The 27,752-nt window shown below is 40.1% G+C and overlaps 1 protein-coding gene across 4 annotated transcripts in view; it reads right to left on the bottom strand.

Annotated features, from left to right (window-relative positions):
• Window positions 1–12,311: 12,311 nt before the first annotated feature.
• The window catches only part of FAM210A (family with sequence similarity 210 member A), a 21,503-nt gene continuing 6,062 nt past the window's right edge, over window positions 12,312–27,752 (bottom strand). For 2 of the 4 annotated variants that reach the window (XM_068932102.1, XM_068932105.1), the window contains exons 2-5: window positions 19,434–19,556; window positions 17,658–18,130; window positions 15,463–15,574; window positions 12,312–14,135 (exon numbers count right to left, since the gene is read on the bottom strand). In XM_068932102.1, the coding sequence (XP_068788203.1) occupies window positions 13,869–14,135; window positions 15,463–15,574; window positions 17,658–18,106 (828 nt within the window). In that variant the 5' untranslated portion in view covers window positions 18,107–18,130; window positions 19,434–19,556 and the 3' untranslated portion in view covers window positions 12,312–13,868. Of the gene's footprint in view, window positions 14,136–15,462; window positions 15,575–17,657; window positions 18,131–19,433; window positions 19,559–27,752 lie in introns of those variants that run through there. The other 2 variants (XM_068932104.1, XM_068932103.1) reach the window with 2 other exon arrangements.

Genomic DNA, 27,752 nt, shown 5'->3' with positions numbered 1-27,752 from the left:
ATGTTGGCATATGGTTGAGATGGCGTTTTTGTTTGGTTTTCAGATGACTAGCTAAATGCTAGGCTAAAACTCAGGGGGCCTTATCCAGGGCCCAGTGAAGTCAATGGCAAGACTGCCTCTGGTTTCAGTGGGCTTTCGATTTGGTCCGTAACCCGTGAGGATCGAGACTCGGAGCACAGTCCTTTCCTAGCCTCTTGCGACTTCTCTGTTGACCCAAAATTTCAGATATACATTTGTCTGTAAATATCTTTTTAAAAGCCCTCACAGGCATTCTGTATCTGAATGTTGTTGATCATGGTAGTTTTGGTTTTTTCGTTTTAAAGAAATGCGTGAGTTTTATGGCCAGTTCTACGTCATCAAGCCCTTACAGGTAGCTTGTATCCATCCCTCTAGATATCATGCTGGTTTATCAGTAAGCATGTACCATAGTCGGTTATGCGTATTTTTTTATGACTGTCATTTGTTAACTTGTTTATTGTTTGTCAGGGCATAGAGTAATTGTTTTGAAAGTACGCCTTGCTGGCCGTTTTCACATTTCTGTTTGCACTGCAGTACAGCTTCTGTGCGTGAAGGAAGAAAAACAAACAAAAAACCCCAGGCCTTGACTAGGATGAGTCTTTACAGAGTAAACCTTGTGCAGGCGCAATCTAGGCTATGATTTGGAATAACAAAACTTGCATACTGAGTGGACCAAACAGGAGGATGTTTCCCTTGAAAGGCACTAATTTGCTTTGAAGCTGCAGTGAAAAGAGTAGAATATCTATTAAGTGTATTCCCAGCTGTGTGTTCACACTTTTCCGTTTACCACATAGCACAGCAGGTAACCATGATTTTAAAAGAGGTAAAATCAGAAGTTATGAGAGCCTCAGGCATCCTAGAGCTGGACAGCAAAAATAAAATAAGAACGCTCACCTTAATATTTTTTAACAGCCTTTTTCTACTTAACAGTACAAAGACGACACAAGCGTTGTTAGGGATTTGATCTTTGTATAGCTATCAACTGCCCAATGCTGCTGTGCTCAGAGCATTTCATGATGGCACGTACATCAATCAGGCTGTTATACCTAAAATTTGCCATCAAATGCCTGTTTTCAGAGTGTTGACCCTTTCTTTGTTGTTTCTTGCTAGTTATTTTACAGTGTAAAATGCTTTATTGCTGTATGGATTTTTTGTATTTCCAACATTGTAGCTTTCAAGATCACATTTTCAACGTGTCTCTTATTTTTTGTCCATTTTGTTTCAAGTTATTCTGAAATATGTACAGCACTATCAAGAATATTTAATCTTTCTTTTTAATTTTATTGTTGTAAAAACAAATTATTAAAAACAATAAGTCTTTTTACAACTGTATTGGAATTTCTCAGTAGCTGTTCATGTGAAGCTATGACGAACCTGGCTTGCTTTAAAAAGAATTTTTATTTTCCTTTTAACACAATTAATTTGTTGCTTATTTTCCACCGTAACTCCCAGTTATATACAGAAAAAGATTTCAACTGTTGTGTATCTGACTCTTTTAATTGAGCAAATGGTGATGTCCTAGTTTTTAGACCTAAGGTCTGTTATTGCAATACTTTTAAAGGAAGATGTTGCTCTAAGTGCTGTTGTTAGTTTTAAATACAGATTTTATGCTTGTTCTTAATATGCTGTGGTTAAACCATAGCACAAAATTATTAAAAACTATGAAATGCATTTGTCTCCTGTTGAATTTATTTTCTCTTTGACCTGAGAAAAACAAAATGAAGAAGGTAAAACACGAGGGTGGCCTTCTATAAGACAGCAAGTGCTTACCTGTCTTTCTTCCTCATTGGTTTGCTGCTGGCAACCAGGTCACTGATCATTAAGGAATCAGAGGACAGAATCAGCGCTTTAAGCATCTGAGAAGGCTCTCAGAAATGAACAGTTGGTGAGGATATTACATCAAGTGTTCAGACTTTCAGTCTTTGGTGGTTAGTACAGGGATGATTTCAGAGGTTTCTGCCCCATCCCTCTGCCAGAGGATGGTTCCTAGTAGAGAAGACAGCAGTGTCAGAGCCCCTGCCTGTCACCCGTGGTAGTTAACCGTCTAGACTATAATCTAAGCCATTAATGACTGTCAATTCCTTTAAGATAAGAACCTCACCTCAATCTCACTTAGAGCACTGGATGTTGGTGACTATCTTTGACATGATATCAGAGTTGCCTGACCACCTGGTTGATAAGCAATGGCCCCAAGTTCTTGAGTTGAAAAATTTGAAAAAATGAACTTTCAGGCTATGGTTCATAGGGAACCCCTCACTCCCTTCTCATTTAAGAAACCTGGGTCATGCTTTGGCGAGTCGTTAAAACAAGAGTAATCACGGCATAGTATTTGGGGGGGGGGGGGAGCGGAACAGAAACAATGCAGTTTGTAAGAGATTAGACACAAGGATCTTGGGAAGAAGATTCATCTTTGGTAATACAGACCCAACTGCATCCATGGGTGGTGCCTGTCACTCTGTGATGAGAAAGCATAAGAAAATTAGGAGGATTTTTTCAGAGCAGTTAATTTCTATTTATGCGTAAGTATGAAGATGCATGTAAAGTGATGCTTCATTCAGCATTGTTCACGTGTGTTATATTTTTTAATCTATGCTTGCTAGAGTTTGATCTCTCTGTTGTTGAGATACGATGCTTCGAGGGAGGTAATAATGCAAACCTGAGGCTTGCATCTCGCTGGTCTTTTCTGGGAAGAAAGGTCTGCTGAGGTAGCCCCATTCCTGGACCACTTACGGAGCAGCCATTACCTGAGGTAGGAACTGGGGGAGTCTTAACACTTGCTGCTCTTCTTTTCAAATGGCTTGCTTATACAAATGTTCAATAGTTTTTTTTGTTCAAAAGTCACAACTGTCCTTTTCTGTAACCGCCCTGTGTGAGCTCTCCCCCTGCTCCAGCGTTTTAATTCTTCATCGGTGCTTAGGAACTAGCTGGTTCCTTAGTGCTTAGAAGTGCTCCAGATCTCCACGCTTCTGCTCCTCCTCTGCCGTCTCAACCCTGAACTCCCTGGAAACTGCGTTTTTTTGAGATGGCTTTGATCTTTTACTTAATCTGGTTTTAATTGTATTTATATTTGTTTTATAATATGCCATTCTGTTTGATTGTGTTTTAATATCTTTGCCAATGGTAGCTACTCAGAACTCAGCTGTAAATGGGATGTCTCATCTCAGTAGGGTTACTTTTTCCTGTTAAAAGATTAATACAGTGGCTGCTGTAGTCCTGTGAAACCTTTAGGTCTTGCTTCCAGGCTCCCAACAGTATTGATTCTCATTACAAACACCATGTTTTTAACATCCTAAATCCTTTTCTTCCAAAGACCACTTTATAATGAGACTTAGACAAAAATTAATTAGGCTTCTCTCATTATCACTGTTTTGATCGGTTGTGCTTTAAATGAGTTCTAATTAAAATGCACATTTTAAAAACCTTACTGCTGAATCCTGTTCTAATAGCTCGCTTGTGCTGCAGCCATGTCCTGCTCTTGTTCATTTCGGATTGTGTCACTTCTACAGAACTCTTGTACAGGTTAATATAAAAACTTGCATGATTATTTTTGCTTGTTTTCTACATGTTTTTTCCAGATCAACTGCCAAATGTTTGCTCCTGAGAGTGGGGGTTAGATTGGAGATAGTGAATTCTTTTAAATGTGGTGAAACTGATGAGCAAAGTTTGGCCGAGTTTCTCCACAGAGTCAGTAGCATTAGTTGTCCGCAGACTATTTCAAAATGTAAGGGATAAATTATGTGCTATACTTACTACTCGTTAACCGAGTATTTCTGCTTACCTTAGGTGTTCCAAATTGCCCTTAATATATTATTGAAGTTGGCAGGGCTGCACGATCCATCCCAGTGACGCCCATAATATACCAAGCTGAAGGCAAGTTTGCTGGGATCCCAGCGGATGTAGTAACTACTCCTAGGGGGGAGCAGGTTGAAGGCTTGTTTTCCCTCAGTAGAAGGACCAATGCGTAAGACAGATCTGTATTTTGTATTCTGTAATGGTTTTCACCATGGAGTACTAATAGGTGCTAATAGTATCTTCATGATGAGGAAACGTGCATGAAGAAGGGTATAGCAGATCTCCATGCAGTCTGTGGCAACGCGGGGAATAACCTTCCTATCAGCATAATTCTCAGTCCCTGAAACTAGGAGACATATTTCTTTCCTGCTCACGTCTAACATGCGCGTACTGCTGTCTTGCGCAGAGCTATTCTGCATCTTGCTGATAGTTGCAGGGTTTTAAGCAAGCTGTCAGGATGTAGCCATCCCTTGCCCAGAGAAAAAGGGTTTTTTTTTTTTTCATGGAGGCCAAAATGCCATCCTTGAGCTCCAGCAGCTCCAGTCGATGCCAGGACCAGAGCACTCCAGATTAATTTAACATTTGCAGACATTTCCGTGATTGACAGCAGAGTGGAAAATTCCGGTTTAATCCCACTCTGTGCGCCACAGACATAGGCTCAGACAGCTTGACCTACATTTAACCCTGGATAGCAGGAAGCTCTTAAGGGAAAAAACCCAACAACAAAAAACTATTCTTTTTCTCAAAGCAGTGAGAGTAAGTTCTAGCTTATTACATGTCTGTAGGAATATACGCGCACACATGTGGCATTATGTTACAATTCTGTGAATATTTCATGGGATGAGCCACGTTTGCCCTAGTTGGCTTGACTTGATGCAGAAGCCATATAAGTCTTGATACCTTTCCAAATATAAAAGCATTAATGTGTTTGCATAGCCCTTGAGCAAGATTTGTGGCACCAGCAAAAGATACAGGCGTTGCTTATTTTCTTACAATGGGGTTAGGGTTGTAAGTACTTTCGAATTTGCTTACCGCTGCAAACTTTATAGCGCTCAGAAAATACTGATGAGTTGGTGACTTTCCCTAATGTTTTGTCAGGAAAACCCTAACAGGTAACGCTTCACTTACTTACTTACTTACTCACTTACTTATTGCAAAGTGAATCTGGTTAGTTTGGTCCCATTTCCTCTGCAGATGAAAGGCTGTGATACTCAAAAGTTTAACTGTATTTGTTTTGAATAGTTGCTGGTACAGTATTAGATGACACAGTTACTCAGTGAGGGGTGCGCTGGTGCATGTTAAAAGCCATATGGCTCAGTGATAACTACATTAGCTACTCAACGTGCAATCCCCCTCACCTTTTTAAATTATGCAGTATATTCTGCTGATATTATGCCTATAGATAAGAAAATATGCATGCTAGCTGTAGCCATATGCTATGGGAAACAGACACTTTCATCTAATGTAAAGTTATGCCCTGTCAGGAAAATGACATTAAATACACTAAAATCACCATCTGACAAGTAGCACAGAAGAAATATACTGCCTGTACATGGTAAAACTGTACTCTTGTGAAAGGAAACTGTGCAGCTAAGTGCTGCTTGTGCATTGACAGCTTTACTTTCTTTTTTAAGGTGGATGATTAACTAACTGTGTGCGGGTACATACTGTGCAGATATATGCAGACTGCTTAAATAGAAGGCTACTGCACAACACTTCTGCAACGTGAAATATATGGTTAGTGACATTATGCAGAACTCAAAGTCCTCCTTATATAAAATTATACTGTAGGATCTTGATTTTCATGACTTTTCTGCTCTAAACCATGAAAAAAGTTAAACCCATGTATTTGTGATGAACCAAGGTGTTAGCCACCAGCTAGCCAAGACTGAGCAATTCCCCCCCCTCCACTAAAATTTTTGAAGGTGTCTCCTTATGCATTAAAACAATAGTGACACCTCTCTAATGATCTGACCATTGTAAATGTGTTCACACCTGCTTTTTAGGGACCGCTATTCTTAGTCAGCATTATGAAGTGCTTGGATAAAGCACAGTGCCATAGGTGTGACTGCACTAGTGGGAAGTGCCAGCTGAGGGCACTTCACACGGCTCACCGCTGAGCCTATTAAGCATGACGTTGTAGCTAACTGTAGTGCTTGCTTCTCCTCTGTAACTCCTCAGGTCTCATGGATCCAGGTCCTCCCAAGCTTGTTTGGCACGTGTAGGCATATCCATACCAAATGATGAAAAATAGCATGTGGCAAGCTGTAGCATCTTATTTACAGCCTAGCAGTTGATCTGTGCTCTCTCTCCACCTGCTTGGAGAGCCTCAGGTGGGCAGATGCTGCTGCTCGGTGCAGAGGCCAGCTACAGGTAAAGTTTGCAAGGCGCTGCACTGTCTCTCCTGGCTGCTTACTGTGCAGCAGCTGCCCAGACATCATCTGCCCAGGCGTGGTCCCAAGGGGTCAGCCCTGGCTCAGTGCCATCGCTAATCACCCAGCAGTGCAGTTTTCGTTCAGGTTAGGTGCAGGTTCACAACTGCATTTGAGATGGATTTGACAGGGCAGGTCAAGTGGAAATCACATCAGTTTTATGACTTTATTCTGACTGCAAGAGAACATAAAAGATCTTTGATTTAGCATAAGATAGAAGAATGAGGACACTGACGATTTGATCCAGCAGTGAGTCTGCCAGTGGAGTTGACTTAAAAACTGTACCACATTTAAGCCAGCAATGCGAGCTTACACTGTGTCATGTTTTGTGGTAGGAGCCATGGCACATGCAAGCTGGTGCTAAGTGTACTAGAGCTAGATTTAGCACGCTGCTGAACCAACACTACCGAAACAGTCCTTGCCTAACCTTTTAGCTGAAGCATGAAGCAACCTCCATAGCAAAATTGCCGCACAGCTGATGAGTTACTCCTAAGGTGATGCTGAAGGCCAGAGGCTGCAAAGTGAGCCCTTGCCAGCAGGACCTTTTGCTCTCTCAGGGAGAGCTGGGACACAGGAAGTCACTGGAACCTCTGCTTTTCGAGGTAGGACTGTTCATTTGTTGTAATCAACCATGTTTAGGAAAATGGGGCTTGACCTTCAACGATGGTCACCAACATGGCCACTGTGGCTGGTGGCAGAAAGCTATGTTGGCTGCTGCGGCCCGTGAAGAGCACGGGCACTGGGGGTTTTTGCTGTAGGGGGCCAGCCACCAAGCAGCGTAGGTTATATGCACTGCCTTTTCAGAAAACTTTTTAAAAACAGTGCTGGAGAATTTAGCTGGGGTAGGTTCTCCTCAAGTGGTGGTTTAATCTCTTCCTGGCCCCTTGGCCGAGCACAAGACTAATTAGAAATCTTTCTTTAATTAATTATGTCTCTTTCTGAAATCCTTCCCCTGTTAAATTAGGTCTGCTTTTTTTCTTTCTCATTCCTAACCAAGTCTGCAGTGCCTCCCCTGGGTTCTCTCCTCCACAATTGTCCCATCAGTTCATCCAACAAAAAAAAAAAACAAACTTAAAGCTACATGTTGCCCTGCAGGCACATGAAATCAAGATGTATTCCTTCTACTCAGCAGATCATCTTCATCAAAACAGCCAGACAGTCGCCAGGGGACAGCTGTGACTCTCAAACAATTATTGTCACTGACGGTGAGTGATGCAGGAGGAAGGGGACAGCCTACTCACCTACGCTGACACCCTGGGGGTGATGCCACCCACTGCCCGGCCATGTGGGGACAGCAGGTCCAGCCCTGGCACCTCTGTGGTCTGTGACACTGTGGTGATGTGTCAGTGTGGTGGTCTGTGATGTCGCTGTGGCGTGTCATCATGGTGGTCTGTGACCTGTGTGCTGTGGGCGGGTATAAGGAGGGCCAGCAGCCCCACTCCCGGCCCCTGGGAGATGTGGAGATCCACAGGCTTTGCTGAGGGCTTGGGGAGCCCCAGGGCAGGGGGGCAGGTGCCTGCCCACAGAGAGGAGTGGAGGCCCACCCTGTGGTGGCCCAGGGCCTGGGCTGGAAACACCCCAGTCCTGCTGCTCCATTGGGGTTGGTGGAGGAGCGTCTGGAGAAGAAATCCTGGTGTTACCACGGCAGGGATTTTCCAGAGCACTCGCAGTCTGCTTTTGTGGTGTTGGCAATGAAGCCGAAGGCTCCTAACTGAGGGAGGAGGGTGAGAGCAAAGTGACCCCGTGGCTCCCAGCCAGGCACAGGGCTTTGGAGTGGTCCGCCGGCAGCTGCAACCAATGGCAAGGGGAGGCAGGACCTTCCCAGCTGCCCGGGCAGCACCCGTCCTCTCCTCAGTGTGAGGCCTGGGGTGCAGGGAGTGGCATGCTGGGAGGGAAGGCGGTGTGGGGAGGCATGGTGCTGTCTGGGGCTCACTAAACCTTGTCAGCAGGTTGAGGTAGCAGTAGAGGGTTCCCCTCTACTCAGCCCTGGTGAGGCAACAACTGGAGTGCTGGGTACAGTACAAGAGAAACATGGATATACTGGAGCGTGTCCAGTGAAGGGCCACAAAGATGACTTAGGGACAGGAACATCTCTCATGCGAGGAGAGGCTGAGAGCTGGGCCTCTTCAGCCTGGAGAAGAGAAGACTGAGAGGAGATAAATAACGTATACATACGCTATATATTGTTTATACGATAAATGCGTATAACTAACTGATGGGAGGGTGTAAAGAAAACAGAGCCAGATTCTCCTCAGTAGTGCCCAGTGACAGGATGAGAGGCAATGGGCACAAATTTAAACATAGGAAACTTCACCTGAACATCAGAAAACACTTTCACTGTGGGGTTGGTTGAACACTGGAACAGGTTGCCCAAAGAGGTTGTGGAGAGTCCATCCTTGGAGATACTCAAAAGCTGTCTGGATAGGGACCTTGGCAAAATGCTTTAGGTGACCCTACTTGAACATACATGGCAAGTTTGGACTAGATGATCTCCAGAGGTCTCGTCCAACCTCAGCTATTCTGATGCTGTGACTGGCTGTGAAAGCAAAGCCCCAGGCAGTGTCGGGAGGCACTCTGACTTCTGATACCCAGAGATAGCCTTCCCCAGCCTCTCGCCTCACTCCTGCCACGTTTCTGGACTGCCACCTTTCTTTCCAAAGCCACAAAGTACCCTTCCCACAGCTCCAGCCCTGCCTGTCACTCAGCAAGGCAGGATAGAGTGGTCCCTTGCAGGGGGAAATCCCAAGGGCAGAGAGGTGCTCAGTGGCTGATGCATTTGCTTTACCCCCTCCAGCATTTGTCCTGTGTTGCTGGGTAGATGCTGACTCTGATATTTATGGGCAGAAAAGCCATAAGGATGGTCTCTGCAGGTTGCCCTGGCACCCCCAGCCCAGCAGCCTGTGATCTCCATCCCCAACCTGGCAGGATCGCGGTGTGGGAGTGCACCTGGGTCTGTGCCTGTGGAAAATCCTGTCCCTAGAGCTCTGTTGGTGTTAGCACTCCCTGAGTGCTCTGAGCAGAGCCAGCACAAACAGCTCCTGCAGACCCTTTCCTAAGCTCAGCTCAGGCTCTCCTCATCCATGCCAGCACTGGCATCTGCTTAGCACAGCATGGCCCCATAGGCCAGCTCTGTGGGACTGTCCAGGCGCTCGCTCTCCAGGGCATGCTCAGTCAGTGCCTTCTCAGGCCACAGCACACCCTGGAGAGGCCCCCCCCCACCCCCCCCAGGCCCAAGGCCTTTGTGCTGCATGTTCTAGACCAGCTGGAAGGTGGGACATCCTGGATCTGCCTTATGCTGGAAGCCGGTGAGGGACGACGCGGGTGAAGGACAGGGAAAGGGACAGCCCTGTGCCCTAGGGATGTTGAGCTGCCAAGATAGGCGGGCTGCCCCCCTGCTAGCACTGACCAACTGGTCCTCAGTGCAATGGTGGATGCTTCTGGGGCTCTGTCCACACTCTTCACCTCCCCAGGAGCCCTGGGAGCATGGTGCTCAGGGTGGTGGTGGCAGAGTCTCTGCTCCAGGAGAGCTGGGGGGGGGGAGGGAGGGGGCACTATGCTGGTCTCTACTGGACTGAGGGTGTGGTGGTGTGCTGTCCTTCCCACCTCCCCTTACAGGAGCCAGCCCACCCCAGCACCACTAGCTGGGCAGTGTTGTCCCACAGTTTGCTAACTTCTGAGAGCTCACAGTTAAAATGCTGGTCACAAAATCCTTACAGCTGGCCCTGGAGAGCAAATATTGACCAGGCTCCATGGGTGTGCACAGTCCAGATGCACTGCCTCACCCAAGAAGGACACAATCTTCTAGTCACATCAGTAGAGAGACTTGTATTCTAGTTTTGTGGCAAGACCTGTGAGATTTATGTTGTAAGTAAGTGAGATACAAGTGTGAAAGACAACTTTGTCCTTTGCGTAGCTGGGTACACAGTCCCCAACTAGTCTCTGCATTGATGAGAAAAATGGCCTTATTCCAGCCAATGGACCAACTTGAGCCAAGGTCGCTGACTGAACCCCTAGCCACTGGCACAACAAAGCCTTTGATAAATTGTCATGTTGGCCCACAAGTGGGAATTTTGAACAATCTTGCAGAAGCTGTAAACCTGTCCTAGGAGGCCACCAAGGGTGCCCCTCCACCCCAGCCAGTGCACCTCCCTGCCATGTGAAAGGAGAGCCCAGTCCTTTGAGCTGTACCAAGGCCCCCCCCCCCACCCGCCATCCAGCACCAGCCAGTGGGATGACCCCCGCAGTATTACTAGGGCGGACATTAGATTTTTTTTTTTTTTGCACAGTGCTGCAAGAAACAGTCAATACTGTCCATGAAAACGGAAAACCAGAACAACATGTCAACTTCAGATGAACATGTACATGGGGATAATAAGGAAAACCCCCAAGGGGATTTCTGCCCGCCCCCTCCCCCAGCCCATGTGACCCAGAAGAATTGGCCAATGGCCCCATGACTCAGAAACTATACTTTGAGGTAAGTGTCACACAGAGAGGGCAGGTGCTTCGGGGAAGGTTGGGGGAAGGTGGGGGACTCTCTTTGCCCAGAGCTGGGGGGGGAAGGGGGGGGGGAGTCTTTTGCAATACCTTTAAGCCCATTATGGGTGAAGGTTGGTGCAAACTGAGGTGAGCACCCAACCCACATGAGTGGAAGAGGGCCAGGACTTCTGGGGCAAGTGGGACATGCAAGGGTAAGTAGGTGCAGAACTTCCCATTGTCCCAAATGGCATCTGTCGCTTCCTGTCTTAGATAAAAATATTGTCCTTATACTACTTCAGCCAGTTAGAAAATTTGACAGAGAAGTCACAGAATGAAAGAAAAAAAAAAAAATCTTGCCTATTTGCTACCAGCCTGAAGACATCATGGTCTGATTCTACTGCATTCGAAGTGCTGAATCTCAATGAGAAGCTGGCTCCTGAAAATTTCAGACAAGAAAATAGCAAATAGGCTTAATGATATTTCTTTTCTTTTAAGGAGTAGTATTCAATTTTTTAAAATTAGTTAAAACGTTACGTTAAACCAAACAAAGGCTTTTTGTCTGAAGCCAGTTCTCAGGTTAAAAAAAAAATGCAGCAGGACGTGATTTTATTTCCTAGTATGTCAGATTTGTATTTGTTTAGGAGGAGGATCTGCCAAATACATTCACTGATACTTAGCTTCCAAACCCGTTGCCTGTATTCTAAGCTTAAAGACTAGCTTTCCAAAGGCCTTACTGTGACTGTTTTAAGCCTGAAGCGTTCAGTTAGGCTATAGCTTCACATTATATAGAATTCAGTGGCAACAGTGGTTTAGATTTAGAGGGAAACACTAGAAGTTAGCACTAAAGTATCTCTTTTAAGTCCTTCCTGACCTATCTGCTTGCTCCCACTTCTGCACCGTAGTTCATTCCTTCCTACCCACCATGCTGTGACTTGGACTGGAAAACTGAGCCCTGAACATTAACTTTTTTTTTTTTTTTTTTAAATCCTAGATGTGTTTCCTGATCCCCTCAAACATTGCAGTGACTTTAGCCACACATGCCACAGTTCTCGAAGAACAAAAAGCAAAAGACGGGAATCCCAAAATTGATACATCTGCCACACTCTTTGTAAGCTGTTAGCTGCCACACAGTAGAGTGAATCTTTCTCATTGCTAAAATCACTGTTGTACATCTCTCTGTTTTATTAAGGTAAGCGAGTCCAGGACTCCTGCTTAGAAAACTAGACAAGATCTGGTTCATCATCCCTGGTAGCCAGAAAGGGAAAACAAGTGGAACACAATGTGGGTTACTCCATTTTCCTGCCTGTAGAGATAGTAGGTTACCAGTCTAGTAAAGTCGCACTCATACATTAACTCAGCTTAATATGACTATTTCAATGCACATGCTAAAAGCGGGACTAGATTTGTGTAAGAGGCTTGTATGCAACAGTTTAGGTGGTTAGAGAAGTTAACTCTGCAGCAATACATGACTGCAAATTAGTAGTTTTAGTGTCTGAGCATTACTTCCAATTTTTTTAAGACACTAAAGCAGGAGAAAACCATCCAATGATTAACTCCAATCTGACAGTAGTGCTCATCTCAACAGCATAAGAGTTCACAGTTGGAGAGAATTATTTTTTAATAATATTCATCCGAAACATGGCACTTTTACATCTTCAGGGCACTGAACATACAATGATTATTCCTCACAACATCCCTGCGAGGTAGGCATTAGATTGCAGTTACTATTTGACACGTGGACAGAGGCAGACAAGCATGTAATCAATCTTGCACAATTAAGCTAACGAATTTCAACCCGCTTAAACACGGACAGGCCCTCAATGACTTGACTGAAAGCATAGGAGTGGGGCAAAGCTGGTATTTGATCAGCTATATTCTTTTATCCTAGTCAGTTACAACTCCCAATCCTCTTGCTCCCCCTTACCACCCTGCAAAAAAAACCCTTGCTAAACAAGATAAGCATGCAGAGATTTGTTAGAAAGTGAGGTCTGTAATAGAAATAGGGGGAAAAAAACACTTTAATTCAGCATAAATTTGAATCAGAACAAGAGAGAAGTTTGCCTGCCCAGTCAAATAGAGCAGTTTCAGCTCAGTCCTTTATGATGTCTCTGACACAGCATTTCAGCCTTCAGCTCTGCATAAAAGTATTTGCTCGTCCTAAGTACATCTAGAGGAAAACGTCTGGTAGACTGTGATCACTGTCTCACAGAAATTATGCTTAATTTAGGTAAACTGTTCTTCTGAAGTCTTAGGAATTCTTGGGAACTGTTGAGTTTACCTCTAAACACTTTTATTTTTAAAAAGTACACCAGTTAATCAAGTAAACTTCTCTCCTTTTGAATATTTTTTTTGTTAGCGTAGGGCTACCACGAAATACAACAGTTTTGTAAGCTTTAACATAATAAAACAAATCTAGTTTTTATTATACAATTATTGATTCATTTCATTTAATAGCCTTCTATTGTATATCAACTTCAGAAAAAAAAAAATATACCTGACAACATGGCTATTGTGATTAACTCATCTTCCTAACCCTTTCAGTCAAGAGATTTCTGAAAAGTTAAGACACTTTCCAGGAAAGGTTCATATCCTCAACCTGTAAACTGCCAAAGCTCAGCTGAAGTCAATGTAGCTGTTACAATTTATACAGGCTGAGTAGCTAATCCACTGATTCCTTCATGTGCAGTATCTGTGATAACGGTCTGTTTCTGAGTTGAGAGATGACAGTGGCTAAAGAGGCCTGGCTACACATATTCTGAAAACCAAAATATATCGTCCTCCCCAGTAGAGAAATCTTCATTCTTGTGTAATGGAAGATTCATTCTGACAGGGTAATAGCAGTGCATTAAGATGATGGCTTGTGGAAGAAACATCTTCATTTTTGAAGAAAAAATGGGGAAGAAGTGTTGATGCTATTAACCACTTCTACTCTGAGATTCATTTTTGCTTTTATGAATTAAAAATTTGTTACAATTACCCTCTCCCAGGGAATTTTAGCCTTGGTGAATGTACAGAAATTTTTAATCCACAGAGCAATTGTAGTCTCCAGATTAAAAAAAAAGAAAAGAAAGCTCAGAAGTGCACTTAGTATCTCCTGCCTCAAAGGGTTAAAGTGCTAAATTTGATAAATCCAAAAATTAAGCATCTTTCCTAGTCCTTTATTTTTTTAAATGAAACTTTATCTTTGGTTTCCTGTATCTTCTCTGTAATTTTATCCTTTGTTTCCTCCATCTTCTCTGTAATTTTATCCTTTGTTTCCTCCATCTTCTCTGTAATTTTATCCTTTGTTTCCTCCATCCTGTCTTGCAGATACTCCTTTACTGGTGGTGGTGTGGACATGTAGCCACTTTTACGTAGATATTTGACAGTGATGGATGTTCCTCCTAAAGTCACCGTGTATCTGGCAGGAGTTGCAATCTTAAAGAAACCAAAGAACACATCATATGAATAAAACAAGAAAATATCATCTAGCAAAAGGTATTTTTAATATTAAGAATTTATTCTGGCCAGCATCAATGTCACATACTAACAGTTCCATGTACAAGGAAATAAACCAATTTGCAGTACATTCTCCAGAAACAAGTACTTTTTATTTGAAGTATCCTTTTGGAAAAAAAAAAAAAACTAAGGTAGCTATTATTCTTTCTTTTTTAAAAAAACTCCCTATGCAGTTTCTGGAAAGAGCATTAGAATGCAATCTCAGAATGCAATTCAGAACAGGCAGCCTGTGAACATTAAGCCATCTAAGCAAACAGGAGATACTGACAACAAAATACGCTTTAAATTCCAAACTTCACAAGAGTATAGGCATCTAACTTGAGGTCCAAAAATAGGAACCACATATAGAAGACTAAAGCTAAAAGAGACCTTGAGAGATCAGCTAATGTAAACACATGAACCAGGTTTGTTATTCCAGATAGGTTAGACTAACCAGTTCTTTCAGAACTTCAAAGATAAAGCCTGCACAATCTTTTATTTTCAACCTATTCTACTGCTTCCCCATCTTGAAAGTTTCTTTCAATATTGCCAAATCTCCCAGCTATAATAAAAATCTTGGTATTAAACCACATGTATATACATTGGTTTCCTTTAGGAACAGGAATAATTGGCAAGATTAGTGCTTTCACATTTTGTTTGGGAAAATAACCCTTGTAAATAACAGATAAGAAGAACATCACATTTCAGAAATCAGTCAGATAGGAGGTGTTGCAGGTGAAGACTAAATTCATTGTGTTGCATAACACCTGACATGTTTAAAGTTTACTGTGCACACGTAAAGCCAAAATGATACCCAAACCTGACTGTAAGGAATCAAGTGGACAGTGAACGTCCTCAGCAACAATCAAGAACTAAGGCAGGAAGACAACCTAAAGACTCCTCAAGGGAAAAAATACCTGTACTTTTACCTGAAAATCACAAAGTATTTAAAATTCACCTCTTTACCCCTGTTAATATGTAAGGGATATATACGAAAAACTTAATTGTAATTAAATCTGAGGGCAGACAACCATTTGGCAGCAAACAAAACAGTTATTTAAAAATACAGATGAGCTCCTTAAAGCAACACAGAGCCCATCTCAACTTGCATGTAACTATTTTTACTACAAGAATGAATGCAGGCTGAAATATTTATAACGATGAAAGAGAGAAAACAGCATTAATTCTTTCTGATCTAAACAAATAAACCCTGTTCAATTCACCAGGCAAGACTTAAAGCTTATTTACAAGCTACTATTATACTTACTTTATACAATGCATACGCAGTCAGTGCATTTCCGCTTTGGGAATTTTTCAGGATGTTTAGTATGCTGTCTGGTAAGCCAATCAATTCCAGAAATGGAACCACATTCACTCCTCTATCAAAGAGAAAAAAATGAAAATGAATAGGGTGACATTTGAAACTTGAACAGTGATTTACAGTACCATTTACATTCTTATATTCAGTCACACAAACTTTGTAATTTGATAGCAAAATGTTATTTTCATCTAAGCAATAAGCTTAAAAGCTTTACATTCTTGGTCACATAGGCAAATCAATTTTTTTTTCAGCATTACCCCTAGAATTGAGGCACTTACATTATCGCCACTGGGCTGAGCAACTACTAGCTTAACTCGTGTCCCAGCTTACTATGTTCAGAGGTAGGTAGATATAGCAGTGGGAAGACAGCTGCTTTGGTTCCAATTGTGCAGGTTGAACTTGATGGAACAGAAAAAATCTATTTTGCCTTAAAAGAATTTTCTCTTTCTTTTCAAATTTTGGACTAATCCTGTAGCATGCCGAGAAGCCTAGAACCTAGAGTCTTCCATTCCCTTTTAAATATATCAAACAAATGGAATCCGGCAAGGGAAAGGAAGGGACTGCTATAGTCACCAGACTTCAGGGCTTTTGTGCCCATCTGCTCTACCTAGTCAATACAGGGGGGCTCCTATTACAGTTTCTTTCTACTTGAAAAACAGGGAAACCAATAGGAGCACAAAAAAAAAAAAAAAAAAAAAAAAAGAGTCCTGCTTTACGTTACAGTAGAAGCTTTAAGCAATTAAAGAACATCTGACTTTCCAATATTCAGGAATGTTGTATTATTATCTGTTTCTATCAAATATTTTAAGCATTTTAGTCTTTTGTGCATGTGATCACTTTATTATCAGGAACAACAACAGGCAGTAATTTATTAATAGTTATTAGACTCTACAAGCTAGATGTCTATCCTCAGAGCAGAAAATAAAATAAAACCTAATAAAATCTGAAAGACAGCATTATTCAACGTTATTAAATAAATGACCATGGTTTAATCTTGTATCATAAGCAGTCATTCTGAAAGTTTTTTTTCACTTCAAGAGGGTGCTGCTCCTCTAGCATGACAAATTGAAGCTTTGTTATAATTAGTTTCTAATTAAACATTTCAGTTGCTTTCATTTGTCAAATATGTATTTTAGCAGCTAACTAAAGTATTTCAAGAAAACTAAACTATATTCAATCTGAAATGTCTGGATGTGAGCATAAACTTGGATTCATCTAAAGCAAAATATTTTAATAGCTCGAGACCTTTATTCCTCCGATATGAGCTAAATTTAGAATGACATTTGGATCTATAGCTCCTAGAAAGGGCAATTATGCCAGCTGGTTAGAGTAACTAAAACAAACACTTGTGTGGTAAGGCATTCTGATGTCAAAGCCCCATCCTTGCCGCCAGAAACTGCCATTGTTACATACTTTCTATTATTAAATATACAACATAGCAATCCAGAGATAAACATTTACTCAGATTTTGCAAACTATTTGCAGATGGAGAAAACTTCTTTCCTCTGAACTAACAGCTCCGAGTTGGTGTAGTTGTTTTTTTTCTAATAAATGCCATTTTCTAAAACGGCATGTGGCGCACACTGTAGCTAAAAGAAAGAAACTTAAAATCAGAACTATGTAATATAGACACACACACATATTTTTTGCCAAATATTTAATTTTCAATTCAAAAGCGTGGCCTACAAGTTCAAAGACAAAACAAACAAACAAAAAAAACAAAAAAAAACCCCACACAAAAAACACATGGAACTCTGTCTACACAGATCTCACCTAGCAATTCATAATCATGATTGCAAACCATTACCTTTACCTTGCAAGAGGTTACTAATCAGTTCCATACTGTTTACAGCCATGTATATTTTAGGGAGATTTGCATTCCTTCAAATGTTAACAAACTATTTGGTATACAGTAATAATTGCACATCAATGGTACTCATATGACACTCATGAATCCTATGTATTTTCAATATCGTATCTTGGGCTTTAGTTAAAAACGTAGCCTCCCTTCCCTATTACATATAGAGGCAGTTTCTCACATTTAATAATAATTTATATTGCAGAAATTCTTTCTTTTCAGTTGTGAAAGTCAGTCTCAATTTAACAGCAGTATTGAGCACTGCAACAAAATATCAACTTACTTCATGGCTGCATAGTAAAAGGATCCAAACCATACAGTGGAAGTCAAAAGATGCACTGGAATCATGACTTTTCCATACTGTTTAAAAGTTTTCTTGAATCGCTGAAAAAGACTAATTGATTTGTCTTGTAATGGATCAGGGTCTGAAGAATCTGATTCTACAGGGCTCTGCTTGGGTATATCATTTGCTGAAGTCAAAGCATTTCTCTCTTCTGGTACTTTGTGACGAGTGTTTGCTGGTTGGGATGAAAACGTACTTTTCTTTGAGGCAAACAGTGCTGCACCTGCATGGTGACATCGTTTAGGAGGGCCCAGTGCCAAAATCACTTTGCAACCAACATTAGATGAGACTGATTGTTCTTTTAAGCGCTGAAAGATATTAGTGGGAGAAAAAACCAAACATGTCCCGTGTGCCAGCTGAGATGCAGTTTGTAATACACTCCTTTGCATTTTGATGAAGTCAGGCTGAGGTTCCTATAGAAAGGAAACAAGAGGGACAGAGTGAACAAATTGCATTTCAATAATTTTATTTGTAAGTGCTCCAATAGTACTTGAAAATATCCTCAAATTTTAAGTTGTCTGCTATTTCAGGATAAGCAGAGCTAATTCTTCTATTTTAAAAGGTTTTCCTTATCTGGCTTTGCAGAAATTCTCAGTTTCTTATCTTCTAGGATTAAGCAAATCATTTTAGATCTCACTTCTTCAGTATTCTGAATTAAAATGGCCCCTTTACTTAACGTACTCTGCTCCTCACAGTTAAAACGCTCATTCTGCTCCTCTAAAACCATGTTTAGATGTTCATTGGTAAGTATTGATTTTATCTGCTTAATCTGGCACAGTTGTTGAAAAGTTACCCTTCAAGCTTCAGTTTTAGTAGCAACTGAGAGTTTAAGGGATACTTCCAGCCTAAATAAACGTAGTGCAACCTCGCTAAATTGTTCTAGTCATTGTGGGATGAAGAGAGAATAGTATCTGTAACATAATTAAAACTAAATTTTGGTGTCAATACATTCTTATATCCAGTATCCTTTTTAATATTCTATACTATTCTGAACTGTAAGAGTAAAAATTCATACAGTACACTCAATTAAGTCTTAACAGAAACAAACCTAACAACAACAGCCTGCTAGTATACATCTGTAAAGAACAGGGATGGTGTTGTTGAATGTCATGTATTAACAAAAAGCAAATTTACACTGCGTTCTCAGAAACATTACAATGCAAAGAGAATTTTAGAACTGTGGACAGCCCTGTTGGTCTTCTGATTTTGAATACCTAACAGTTATTTCTCAAAGTTGAAAAGAACCATATTCCCCATAAAATAGAGGGAGGAATTTTGTTTGGCATTTACAGACATCGAGAAGTTGTTTGCTTCCACAGATTGGCAAATTACGAACTAATGAACGCACTGCTAACTCTCTCTCCTTTGGTTTATATAATGACCACGAGCTACAGAACTACTACGTCTCCTTGCCTCTAAGAAAAGCACCACTGACTGACTTTGTGTAACAAGTGCCAGCTAAGTTAGCTACCTTAGAACTCTAAAATCTTTTTGATGTTTTTAGACCTTTTATTACTATAACAATTCTTAATCCAAACTAGAAATCATTCAAGTTTAATTCAGACTCCACTACCATTTCCCTGTCTGGCTTCCTCTTCACTAATCGCCTTGGTTATATGTCATCAGGTGTTTTGATAGTGAATTTGTCTAGGTTGTTGAAAAAGATAAATACTTCATAGTGTAAATAGCTTTCAAAAAATATAAAATCATACATACACTTTTTTTTTTTACTTCACAGATATAAAACAAAAAGTGTGTAAGTTTCTGCTCTTCGAAAACTTTTTCTTCTGCTGCTGATTCCCCACCTTTCAAATATACTTCCTGAACATATTGAAGACTCTGCCAAAGTAGAAAAAGAGGCATATTTAGAGAAACAGAAACAGACAGAACAGCAAACTAATATTGAGAAGATTTTTGGTCAGCCTGAAACCTTGCTTACTGAAAGGGGAATCAGTGTAATTTCCCCTCGTAGGCTAATAGCTCCGAGTTTTTCTCAGAGCTTTAAAAATTCTGAAGTATTCGTTAACTGCATACTTCTGTCTCCAACTGATAGAAGCAGTATAACCCAAAAGCACTCGTTGGAACATTTCTGCCTTTATGTTTTCTTGACATATTTGCTGCAATCATTGTGCTATAATTACAATGTTTGATGTGGGGAAAAGAGTGGAAGGATGGTTCTGAACTCCCCAGAAAACTCTGTTTTGCACGTGAAGCACAGACACTCACTTTTGTTGAACTTACACCCACAGAAGAGGTATCGCCTCATGTGGGGACAACTGGACTCTTGTCTCTATGTAAGGAAGCTGTTACGGACTCCTGCTGAGCTATAAATTCAGTGGGTGCCAGGGAGTACTGCTGCTTAGAGCAGTAAATCAACTAGAGGTACTACTTCTCAACAAGTCAGTCTGTGCCAAGGTACCTGTAAGAATTCACTAGAAGTAAAAACTGCCTGATGTGTATCTGTTTTTATGAGAAGCAGAGGTTTTTGTTGGGTTCCTAGATTCAAATGCAACTTTTTCTAATCAAAAAGTGATGGAAACACTAACATTCAAATAAAAATGTTAAGATGGCATTCTGTCATGCACCAACCACCTTACTGATTTATAGAAATTACAACAATAAACAGGGAAAAAGCAACTGTTACCACTTACACTACTTTCCTGAGGAGTAACACTCTCCACAGAGGATTACTTCCCCCTCTCCCTAGTAGGGCACAGCATTCTGAGCATTTGTCCCAAATAGGCATTCAAAACATCCAGCCAGCAGACTCAGCAGACTCAGCAAGGATAACTATCCATCTGTGGGAATTCAGGAGCTCCTGAGTCAGACTTCCACCGTATCTCACAATTTAGCTAGCTTTCAGCGGATAGTATCCTATCCCAAAATATCCGTTCTAAACAAGCTTTGAAAACTGCCGCCATACAGCATGGAAGAAGTGATGCTGACCGTTTCAATTCCGTTTCGTTATTGTTACTAACAGGATTCTACATGCCAACAGTCTTGGAAGGAGGGGAGAATTATCACTATCATTCGGAATACAGAAATTGATGGCAAGAAGCAACCGAACAGTTATATCTGAGTTTTCCCACTATTTGCATTTCTCAGAGCACCACTTCTAGGTTTTGCTGTCTAGCATCTATTAATGGTGCAAATACTGTACCAAGCCTCTGATTAATTGCTGCTGCTTCAGAACATTAGCATATGAAATGGCTTCCAGAACTTCAAAAAAATTATAAGAGAATTCCCCTTAATGAGACGCAGCAGCTGATCACTACTGTCTGTTCAATACTCACTAGTCGGTAGCTAACATACTTGCAAATGGTTAATGAGTTTCAAGGCCTTTGCTCACAGAATTAAGTGCACTATATCATGAAACTTAACAACAGTCAAAATGTTACTGATGGCTTTGAAGTAGGGGCATTACCAGGGTCACTGATGAGGCTTACCATGCCATTTTGTTTTTCCCTTCTCATCAGATAGACTTGAAACTCATTAACTAAAGCATTTCTCCATGAGGCAAGACCTGGCTGGTCAAAGGAAAGATTCTAACTGTTTAGGGTAAATCCTGAAAAGATCCTGAACCTTAGAAGCATAGATGGTAGCATGATTCTAGCTATTATCATGAGAACCAGCTTACCTTTTGCTTCTCTGCTTTAAAAAGCTTGTTACTAGATATTTGATACATAAGAAAAGGTTAAAATATGAGTCAAAAATGATAGTGCTTACATTTGGAAGAATGAACTAAAACAGATTTTTCCTAACAAGGCTGTAAATTTCCAAAAGATCTTAATGTATTTTATAGGTACCTGCTTTATTTTGCACATCTTAATGAACAAAAGAGAGACTTTTGAAATGTCAGCAAGTTAGAAAGGATGCCACTATTGAATGGCAATACGCACCTAGAGGAGGAAAGCGTTATATTTATAACGGTGACAGCAGAGTGTAGGAAAGGCAAATGAGTAAAATAACAGATTAAGGTAACAGAATAACGTACCATCTACTTGATTTTATTAGATTGATTTTTTATTAGAAATGAATATTGTCAAGAAGAGATGGGTGCAGCTGCTCAATTGTAATTTTTTTGAAAATTACTTGGCTCAACATTGCGAGATAATCTTAAGCAGAAGAGACAGCTCACAATATACAACTGTGGCTGTAGCTCACAAGAAACATGAAACTAGTTGTTTCATCCTTCCAAAACATCAGAAGAATACAGAAGCAATCTTCCCTTTAAGTTGGGATCAGTGAAAGGAAGTTCCTAGTATCTGCTGCTCTCCACATGCAGTAGGAGAAAGTGTCAGTCTGTGGATTTGTTGCATAATTTTATTCTCTAAATACAATACTTCCTCTGGCAAATTACTGGAGTTATACAAGTTATATCACTGCCTATTTAATTTTTAATTGTTAAAAACGCCTCAAATTCTAAGAGAGCCAAGACATTAACCTAAATGTTACCTGCAATGGCAGCCAGTCACTTTTTAAAAGTTATTTCTTAAAAATAAATGTTTTGCGTATTTCAATTTTTTTCTGCTCTTGCATGATGCTGCAGATGCAGCCAAAGGATGGAAAATAGAAACTTCAAATAGTATGTGGAAAAACTGATGGTTTGTGGCACAAGAATAATTTTAGGGGGTGGGGGGGAAATCTGTTTTAAAGTGTCTTCAATATCTGTATTAGGTTTGTCTTCAACAGGCCACAAGGAAAAAAAAAAACCACACACAACATGAAGAGGTCTAAGGACAGATATAGCTGTTCTCTGGTCATGTCGTCGGTAACTCAACAGATGTACGAGGACAAAATATGAAACAATACATAACACTTCTGGGGTAAAGGTTTCCTCTTCAGTGCAGTCATATTCTAGCTGACTATTTGGTAGTATCTCCAGTTGGCTGTAAATTGAGCTGAAGAGATCTTCCCTGTTCAGGGCATGCTCCCTGTTAGGATTCCTGGTCAACCACTTGGTTTCTGAAGGCACGCCTGACTCATGACAAATTATTAACAAGCCCTCTGACGTGAAGGAAGTGCTCTAGTGGCCTCTTGAACAAAAGCAGAATTCAAGTTCTCATTACAATGCCAGAGGTTTTGTTTATGGAACTTTTGTACTTCTGTTTTAATTTATATCCGCTTTGGCATAAAACTGATATACTCCAGGAGTATCCCATCTCTTGCATTTGCTCTGCTAGATCTTTGCATTCCAGTGACTACTAGGAAGCAGAGATTAGACTTACTTTTCCTCCTGAGGACAACAGAATGTCAGCATGCCACAGAGTGAGTCTGTGTGATTATCACAAATTGATGGTTTTGGATACGTGCTAACAATTTAAACAGAAAGGAAACACAAGATCATTGGAAAACATACAGGTAACAAGCCAGGCCAATATAGTGGAAAATAGCGTGGCCTGGAATAGTCTATCTGCTGTAGGAAAGAGGAATCATGCCAGAGACACAGTCAGATGAAACTTTCTCAGGGTAATTTATTTAAAAACTGTTATCCTGTTATAAGTAACAAATTCTGAACTGCAAAAGAGAACAACAGCTAAGAGAATGGGGTAGATTTAAGATGGCAAAAACTTCAGTGTAAGTTCCCTTTTGAAAAAGGGGTCAGAAATCATCTGAGGGAATTGGGAATATAGTATATGTAAACTACTGATTTATTTTCTCATCCTAGTTCTATCAGAAGCACTCTGGACACACTGTGTAAATATGGATGGTTTTAAAACAGTTTCATTCGTTCTGTTAGCATTTAAAAAGAGAGCATTAATTATACCACAGGAGAGTTCCCACTCAAAATCCACAAGCTTTTCCACTCCCAAAGCACCATTCAATGAAATCAGAAAATTAATTTATATTCTTGTCATTTTTGGTGTAAAATCAAGCAAACTGAGGCTTGTGTGTGGCATATACAATACAATTTTGAAAGCACACACACCAAGTTTTCAGAAATTCGTATGAACTCACCTTTGCATGAAAAAGATGTAAAAAAAAAAAAAAAGTACAGATCTCATCTAAACTACTCAGTAAAGCTTAATAAAGTGGACTTGTTTACAATGTTTTACTAAGTATAATTTTTTAAAACCTTGAAGTTTGTTGTCATACTTAAAGTTGTTCAAGAACTTACTGACAGTATATTCTTAAAAACCCAACCAAACAAAAAAACCCAACCAAACAAAAACCCCACACACCTTGCCAGACGTTAAGCTAATAAAACAAAACAGGAAAGATATAATTGAACAGAAAACATACATGGGTTGCATAAAAGCTGCGAACACATTTTAACAGCATTTTAACAATAGTGCAATACATGCAAAGCATCATTGTTTTTTGAAATTCAATGTAAAATAAAACTATGAATCTCTTAGTAATTGAAATGGTTCAGCATAGCATGCACTCACTTTTTATGAATGAGAAATGGTAGTGCATTTGGACTTTTTAGTCTCTGTATCAGTACCTCAGCAGTATCTGAATGAGCATGTAGGATTTACACTTTAACTTCAGCTACACTTGCAATGTCCCTGGAACGATCTGTTATTTACTCTAAGCTATGAAAATTGGTTCCAATTCGAAGTTTTGGTACCAGTATCTGTCTGATCTTGTCAACCATTCAGAACAGTCCCCAAAATCATCAATCTACGTTTTAGGGTAAAGGCAGTAATGCAAAATAAACCACGGTAAATTTATTAAAATCTTTGCCAGAATCATCTCATCAAAACACAATGCAAGGATAAACTCTTGTAGACAAGTTATCCTAAAACATTAGCCCCATTCCACCTCCATCATGTCTGATCTCTGCAATAGCTTCACTTAGTAAATGCTATGCTATTATTTTTTAATTTCTTATATTACTACAGTGCAGTACTGATACAAAAGGAAAAGAGACAACCACCTTTCTACCCTTATTTTATCTAAGCTACTCTTGTTCTTACTAAAATTTAGTCATACGTTTCTGGTAGAATGAACCTACTGAGGTCACAAAAGTAAAACAAACCCTCAGACATGGTCCCTACGTCCACAGCAATCTCTACTACTATGATCTTCTGATACTTTAATATTATAAATAGAAAGCAGAACAAAAAGTAGCTTTAAACAGAAGAAAAGTTCTTGCAGAGCTTTAAAAATTCTGAACGTTCAGATTCAGAAGGTAAATAAAGCAAGAGAACCTTATATTGCATGTTGAGTTACAGACCTAGAATGCTAAATAGGAGGCTTAGTTAACCTGCTTCCAATCAAACGTGATTGTGGTATCCTCATTTTCTCTATTTTGAAAGACACTGGATCTCAAGCTTACATCTATTGAGCATGATGTAAAAGTATGAATATGTTATCTCTAATTCTTCTAAAAGAAACCAGTGCTTTCTGCTCTCTAGAACTATATTTTTTAATGACTGGTGCTATTCTACCCCATTAACTGTATTCCAGCTTTGCACTACTGAGCATCTATGCTGGGTTCTTTCCTTCAGAAGTTTCATTCTGCCCTCTACTGATTTTTTACATAAATACACCTCATACACTAATACCACAAAAGGTCTAATTAGCAACTCTTTTCACCACAAACATTCCTCCCAGCAAGTGTAAATTTTGCTGGATGATCTTCTGCATTGATTGCAGCTCCATATAAATGAAAGGCAGGTGTTGAGGGTGGGGAAAAAAATTACCCTGGAAAATCCAAGGACGGATCTTAACACAAGCAACCAATTTTCCAAGCATATTGGTCTTTTAACAACTTAGAACGGAATTAATTTTTAAACAAAATGATAGGTGCTTTACACCAACAAGGATCAACCAGGGAGGGAAACAAGACACGGCAACAGTAGGTATGCTATTTCCAGTTACAAAAATTTGTACATATCATCCTTTTTCTCAGTAGGAAGAAATAAATATATGAGAAACACTGACAAGGGAATAGATCTACAAACAAAACAACCTGCCTTTTAAAGTGCCGTTCAATTGAGGGTTTTGTCCATTTGTCACTCTATACACAAGTGACTGTAAGAAGCAAGTTGGAAAGTTATCCTTTTAGAGGTTAACTAATCCCTCCTCAAAACTAGGCAAACATGTCTATGTCAAAAAGGTTAAAAAAACCCTCAATTTGTTAGTTCAAAGGAGGGATTGTACTCATCCGCTTATCATTTTGCCCTTCTACTTAATACTTCATAATAATAAAATCTGTTCCTCCCAGATCAAATTCTCTCTGCTTTCTACTCCCTTCTTTCATTGTATGTTTTCCCAAGCAACCATTAATAGCTTCTTCCTTCCTTATATCTTCCAGTGTATCATTAGTTTGCTCCCCTCAAAACACCAGTGCTTTTTTGTTCAGAAGGTTTTCAACTAGAGCACCATTAACACTGGGGGAAAGGGTGGCAAAGTAGTGGGAAGTTTCTGGGGACTAATAAACACAGCTCACTTTTCTATACTTCCCTGAAACATTTTTGACAATCTCTCACGATCTCCCCTCTCTCCAATTTTTTTCTCAAAATCTCTGGACACCTTCCCTATTTGTGTTCTTCTCCATCTTTGTATTTAGCTACCTTCCCCTCACACCAAAAGACCTTTTCTCCCGATTACAATTTCAGTTTAACCTGTCTCCATGACAGTTCATCCAACTTTCAATTGGCAGATTCCACGCCCGTTTCAACTTTGACCAAGTATCTCGGAGTTCTGACTCTGCACTTCAACACACATTGGAAAACATTAGAAACATGACTATTATTTCTGTGTTCAGGGTTCAGGTACTTCTCTTCTCAAGCTCTGCTACTTCCTTGCACATCTCTCTTCACCAGCAAAGCCATCAATAACAGTAAAAAATTTACAGGCAAAACTGAACTCCAGCTTGCTCAAACTCATTTTTGAATTCATAGTTCAGATTCCAGTATCCAAGCTCATTTTGGGATTCATAGTATTTCCATTCAGGCAGGACTTCACTGACATATAAAATTTAGATTATAATATTTACACTGAACAACTCTTAGAGTTATCATCAAACATTTATTCCTGCAAGGAGTAATGAAAACTGCAGACACACTGAGGATATTGTAACTTTCACTACAACTTGTGCTAACCCTAACAAAGTTCAGCCTTTGAGTGGACCATAAAATAAGAGTGTAGGTATTCAAATATTTCCTCTTCACTGATTTTAGAAGGCATTAACAAAGAATGTGGCATTCCATGAAAGAATGTGGAATACACTTACATTTAGACCTTAGTATCAACTTTGTGCAGCCTTCTCCCTCATCTTGCATCACGGCTTCCAAAACCATTTATTTTCTGGCCTCGGTAAATGCCATCTTGCTCCCTCCAGGCTTTGCACGTCATGTTGTCTCATAGTTCTGCGTCCCTGCCCTCAATAACCCAACGGCAATCAGTAGTACTAATTGTAATGTAATTGTTACCTCACATATCTTGCATTTAAATTGTTACAAGCCAAGCAAAGTAACAATGCCCACCAAGTTAACAAGTCTTTTACCTTTCAAATTCACTAAAAGCGCTTCTAATACTTTTAGAAAAAGTGCTTACAAGAACCCCTGAAGCCTTACAAACTAGTGATATCCATAAAACAGCCTCAAACCGCAAAAATATCAATTTCAATATGAAGAGAATTCACATTGGAAACATTAGATTCAAGATTTTCTTTTATTCCTTCACTACATTTATTTCACATTTTCAAACACTGCAAAGCTGTCACTTATTCAGCAAAAAAATATTCAGCTTTGAGTAGAATCTGTTGGCAGAAATCCACTTCCAGTATAAATCTTTTCTAAATATTCGAAAGTCAGTGTTGAATTCTGTTGTGAATTCAAACTTGCCCATATGGGGAAATATGTGTAGTATCAATCAGAAAATCTTGAAAAATTATGTGTGAAGAGGCTGATCATAACATTTACAGAACACATACATGCTCAAAAACACACTCTTCATCTAATTGTTTTGTAACTGCTATTCCCTACATTTCTGCAAGTGAATGTGACTGTTCTTACGAAAGAAGCATAATTGTTACCAAGGTCCTGTCTACACTGAACAGTATTTTTGAGTGGATAAATA

Source organism: Struthio camelus, chromosome 2 (genome assembly GCF_040807025.1).
Source record: "Struthio camelus isolate bStrCam1 chromosome 2, bStrCam1.hap1, whole genome shotgun sequence".
Classification (NCBI taxonomy): domain Eukaryota; kingdom Metazoa; phylum Chordata; class Aves; order Struthioniformes; family Struthionidae; genus Struthio; species Struthio camelus.
This window is presented reverse-complemented; position numbering and strand designations above follow the sequence as displayed.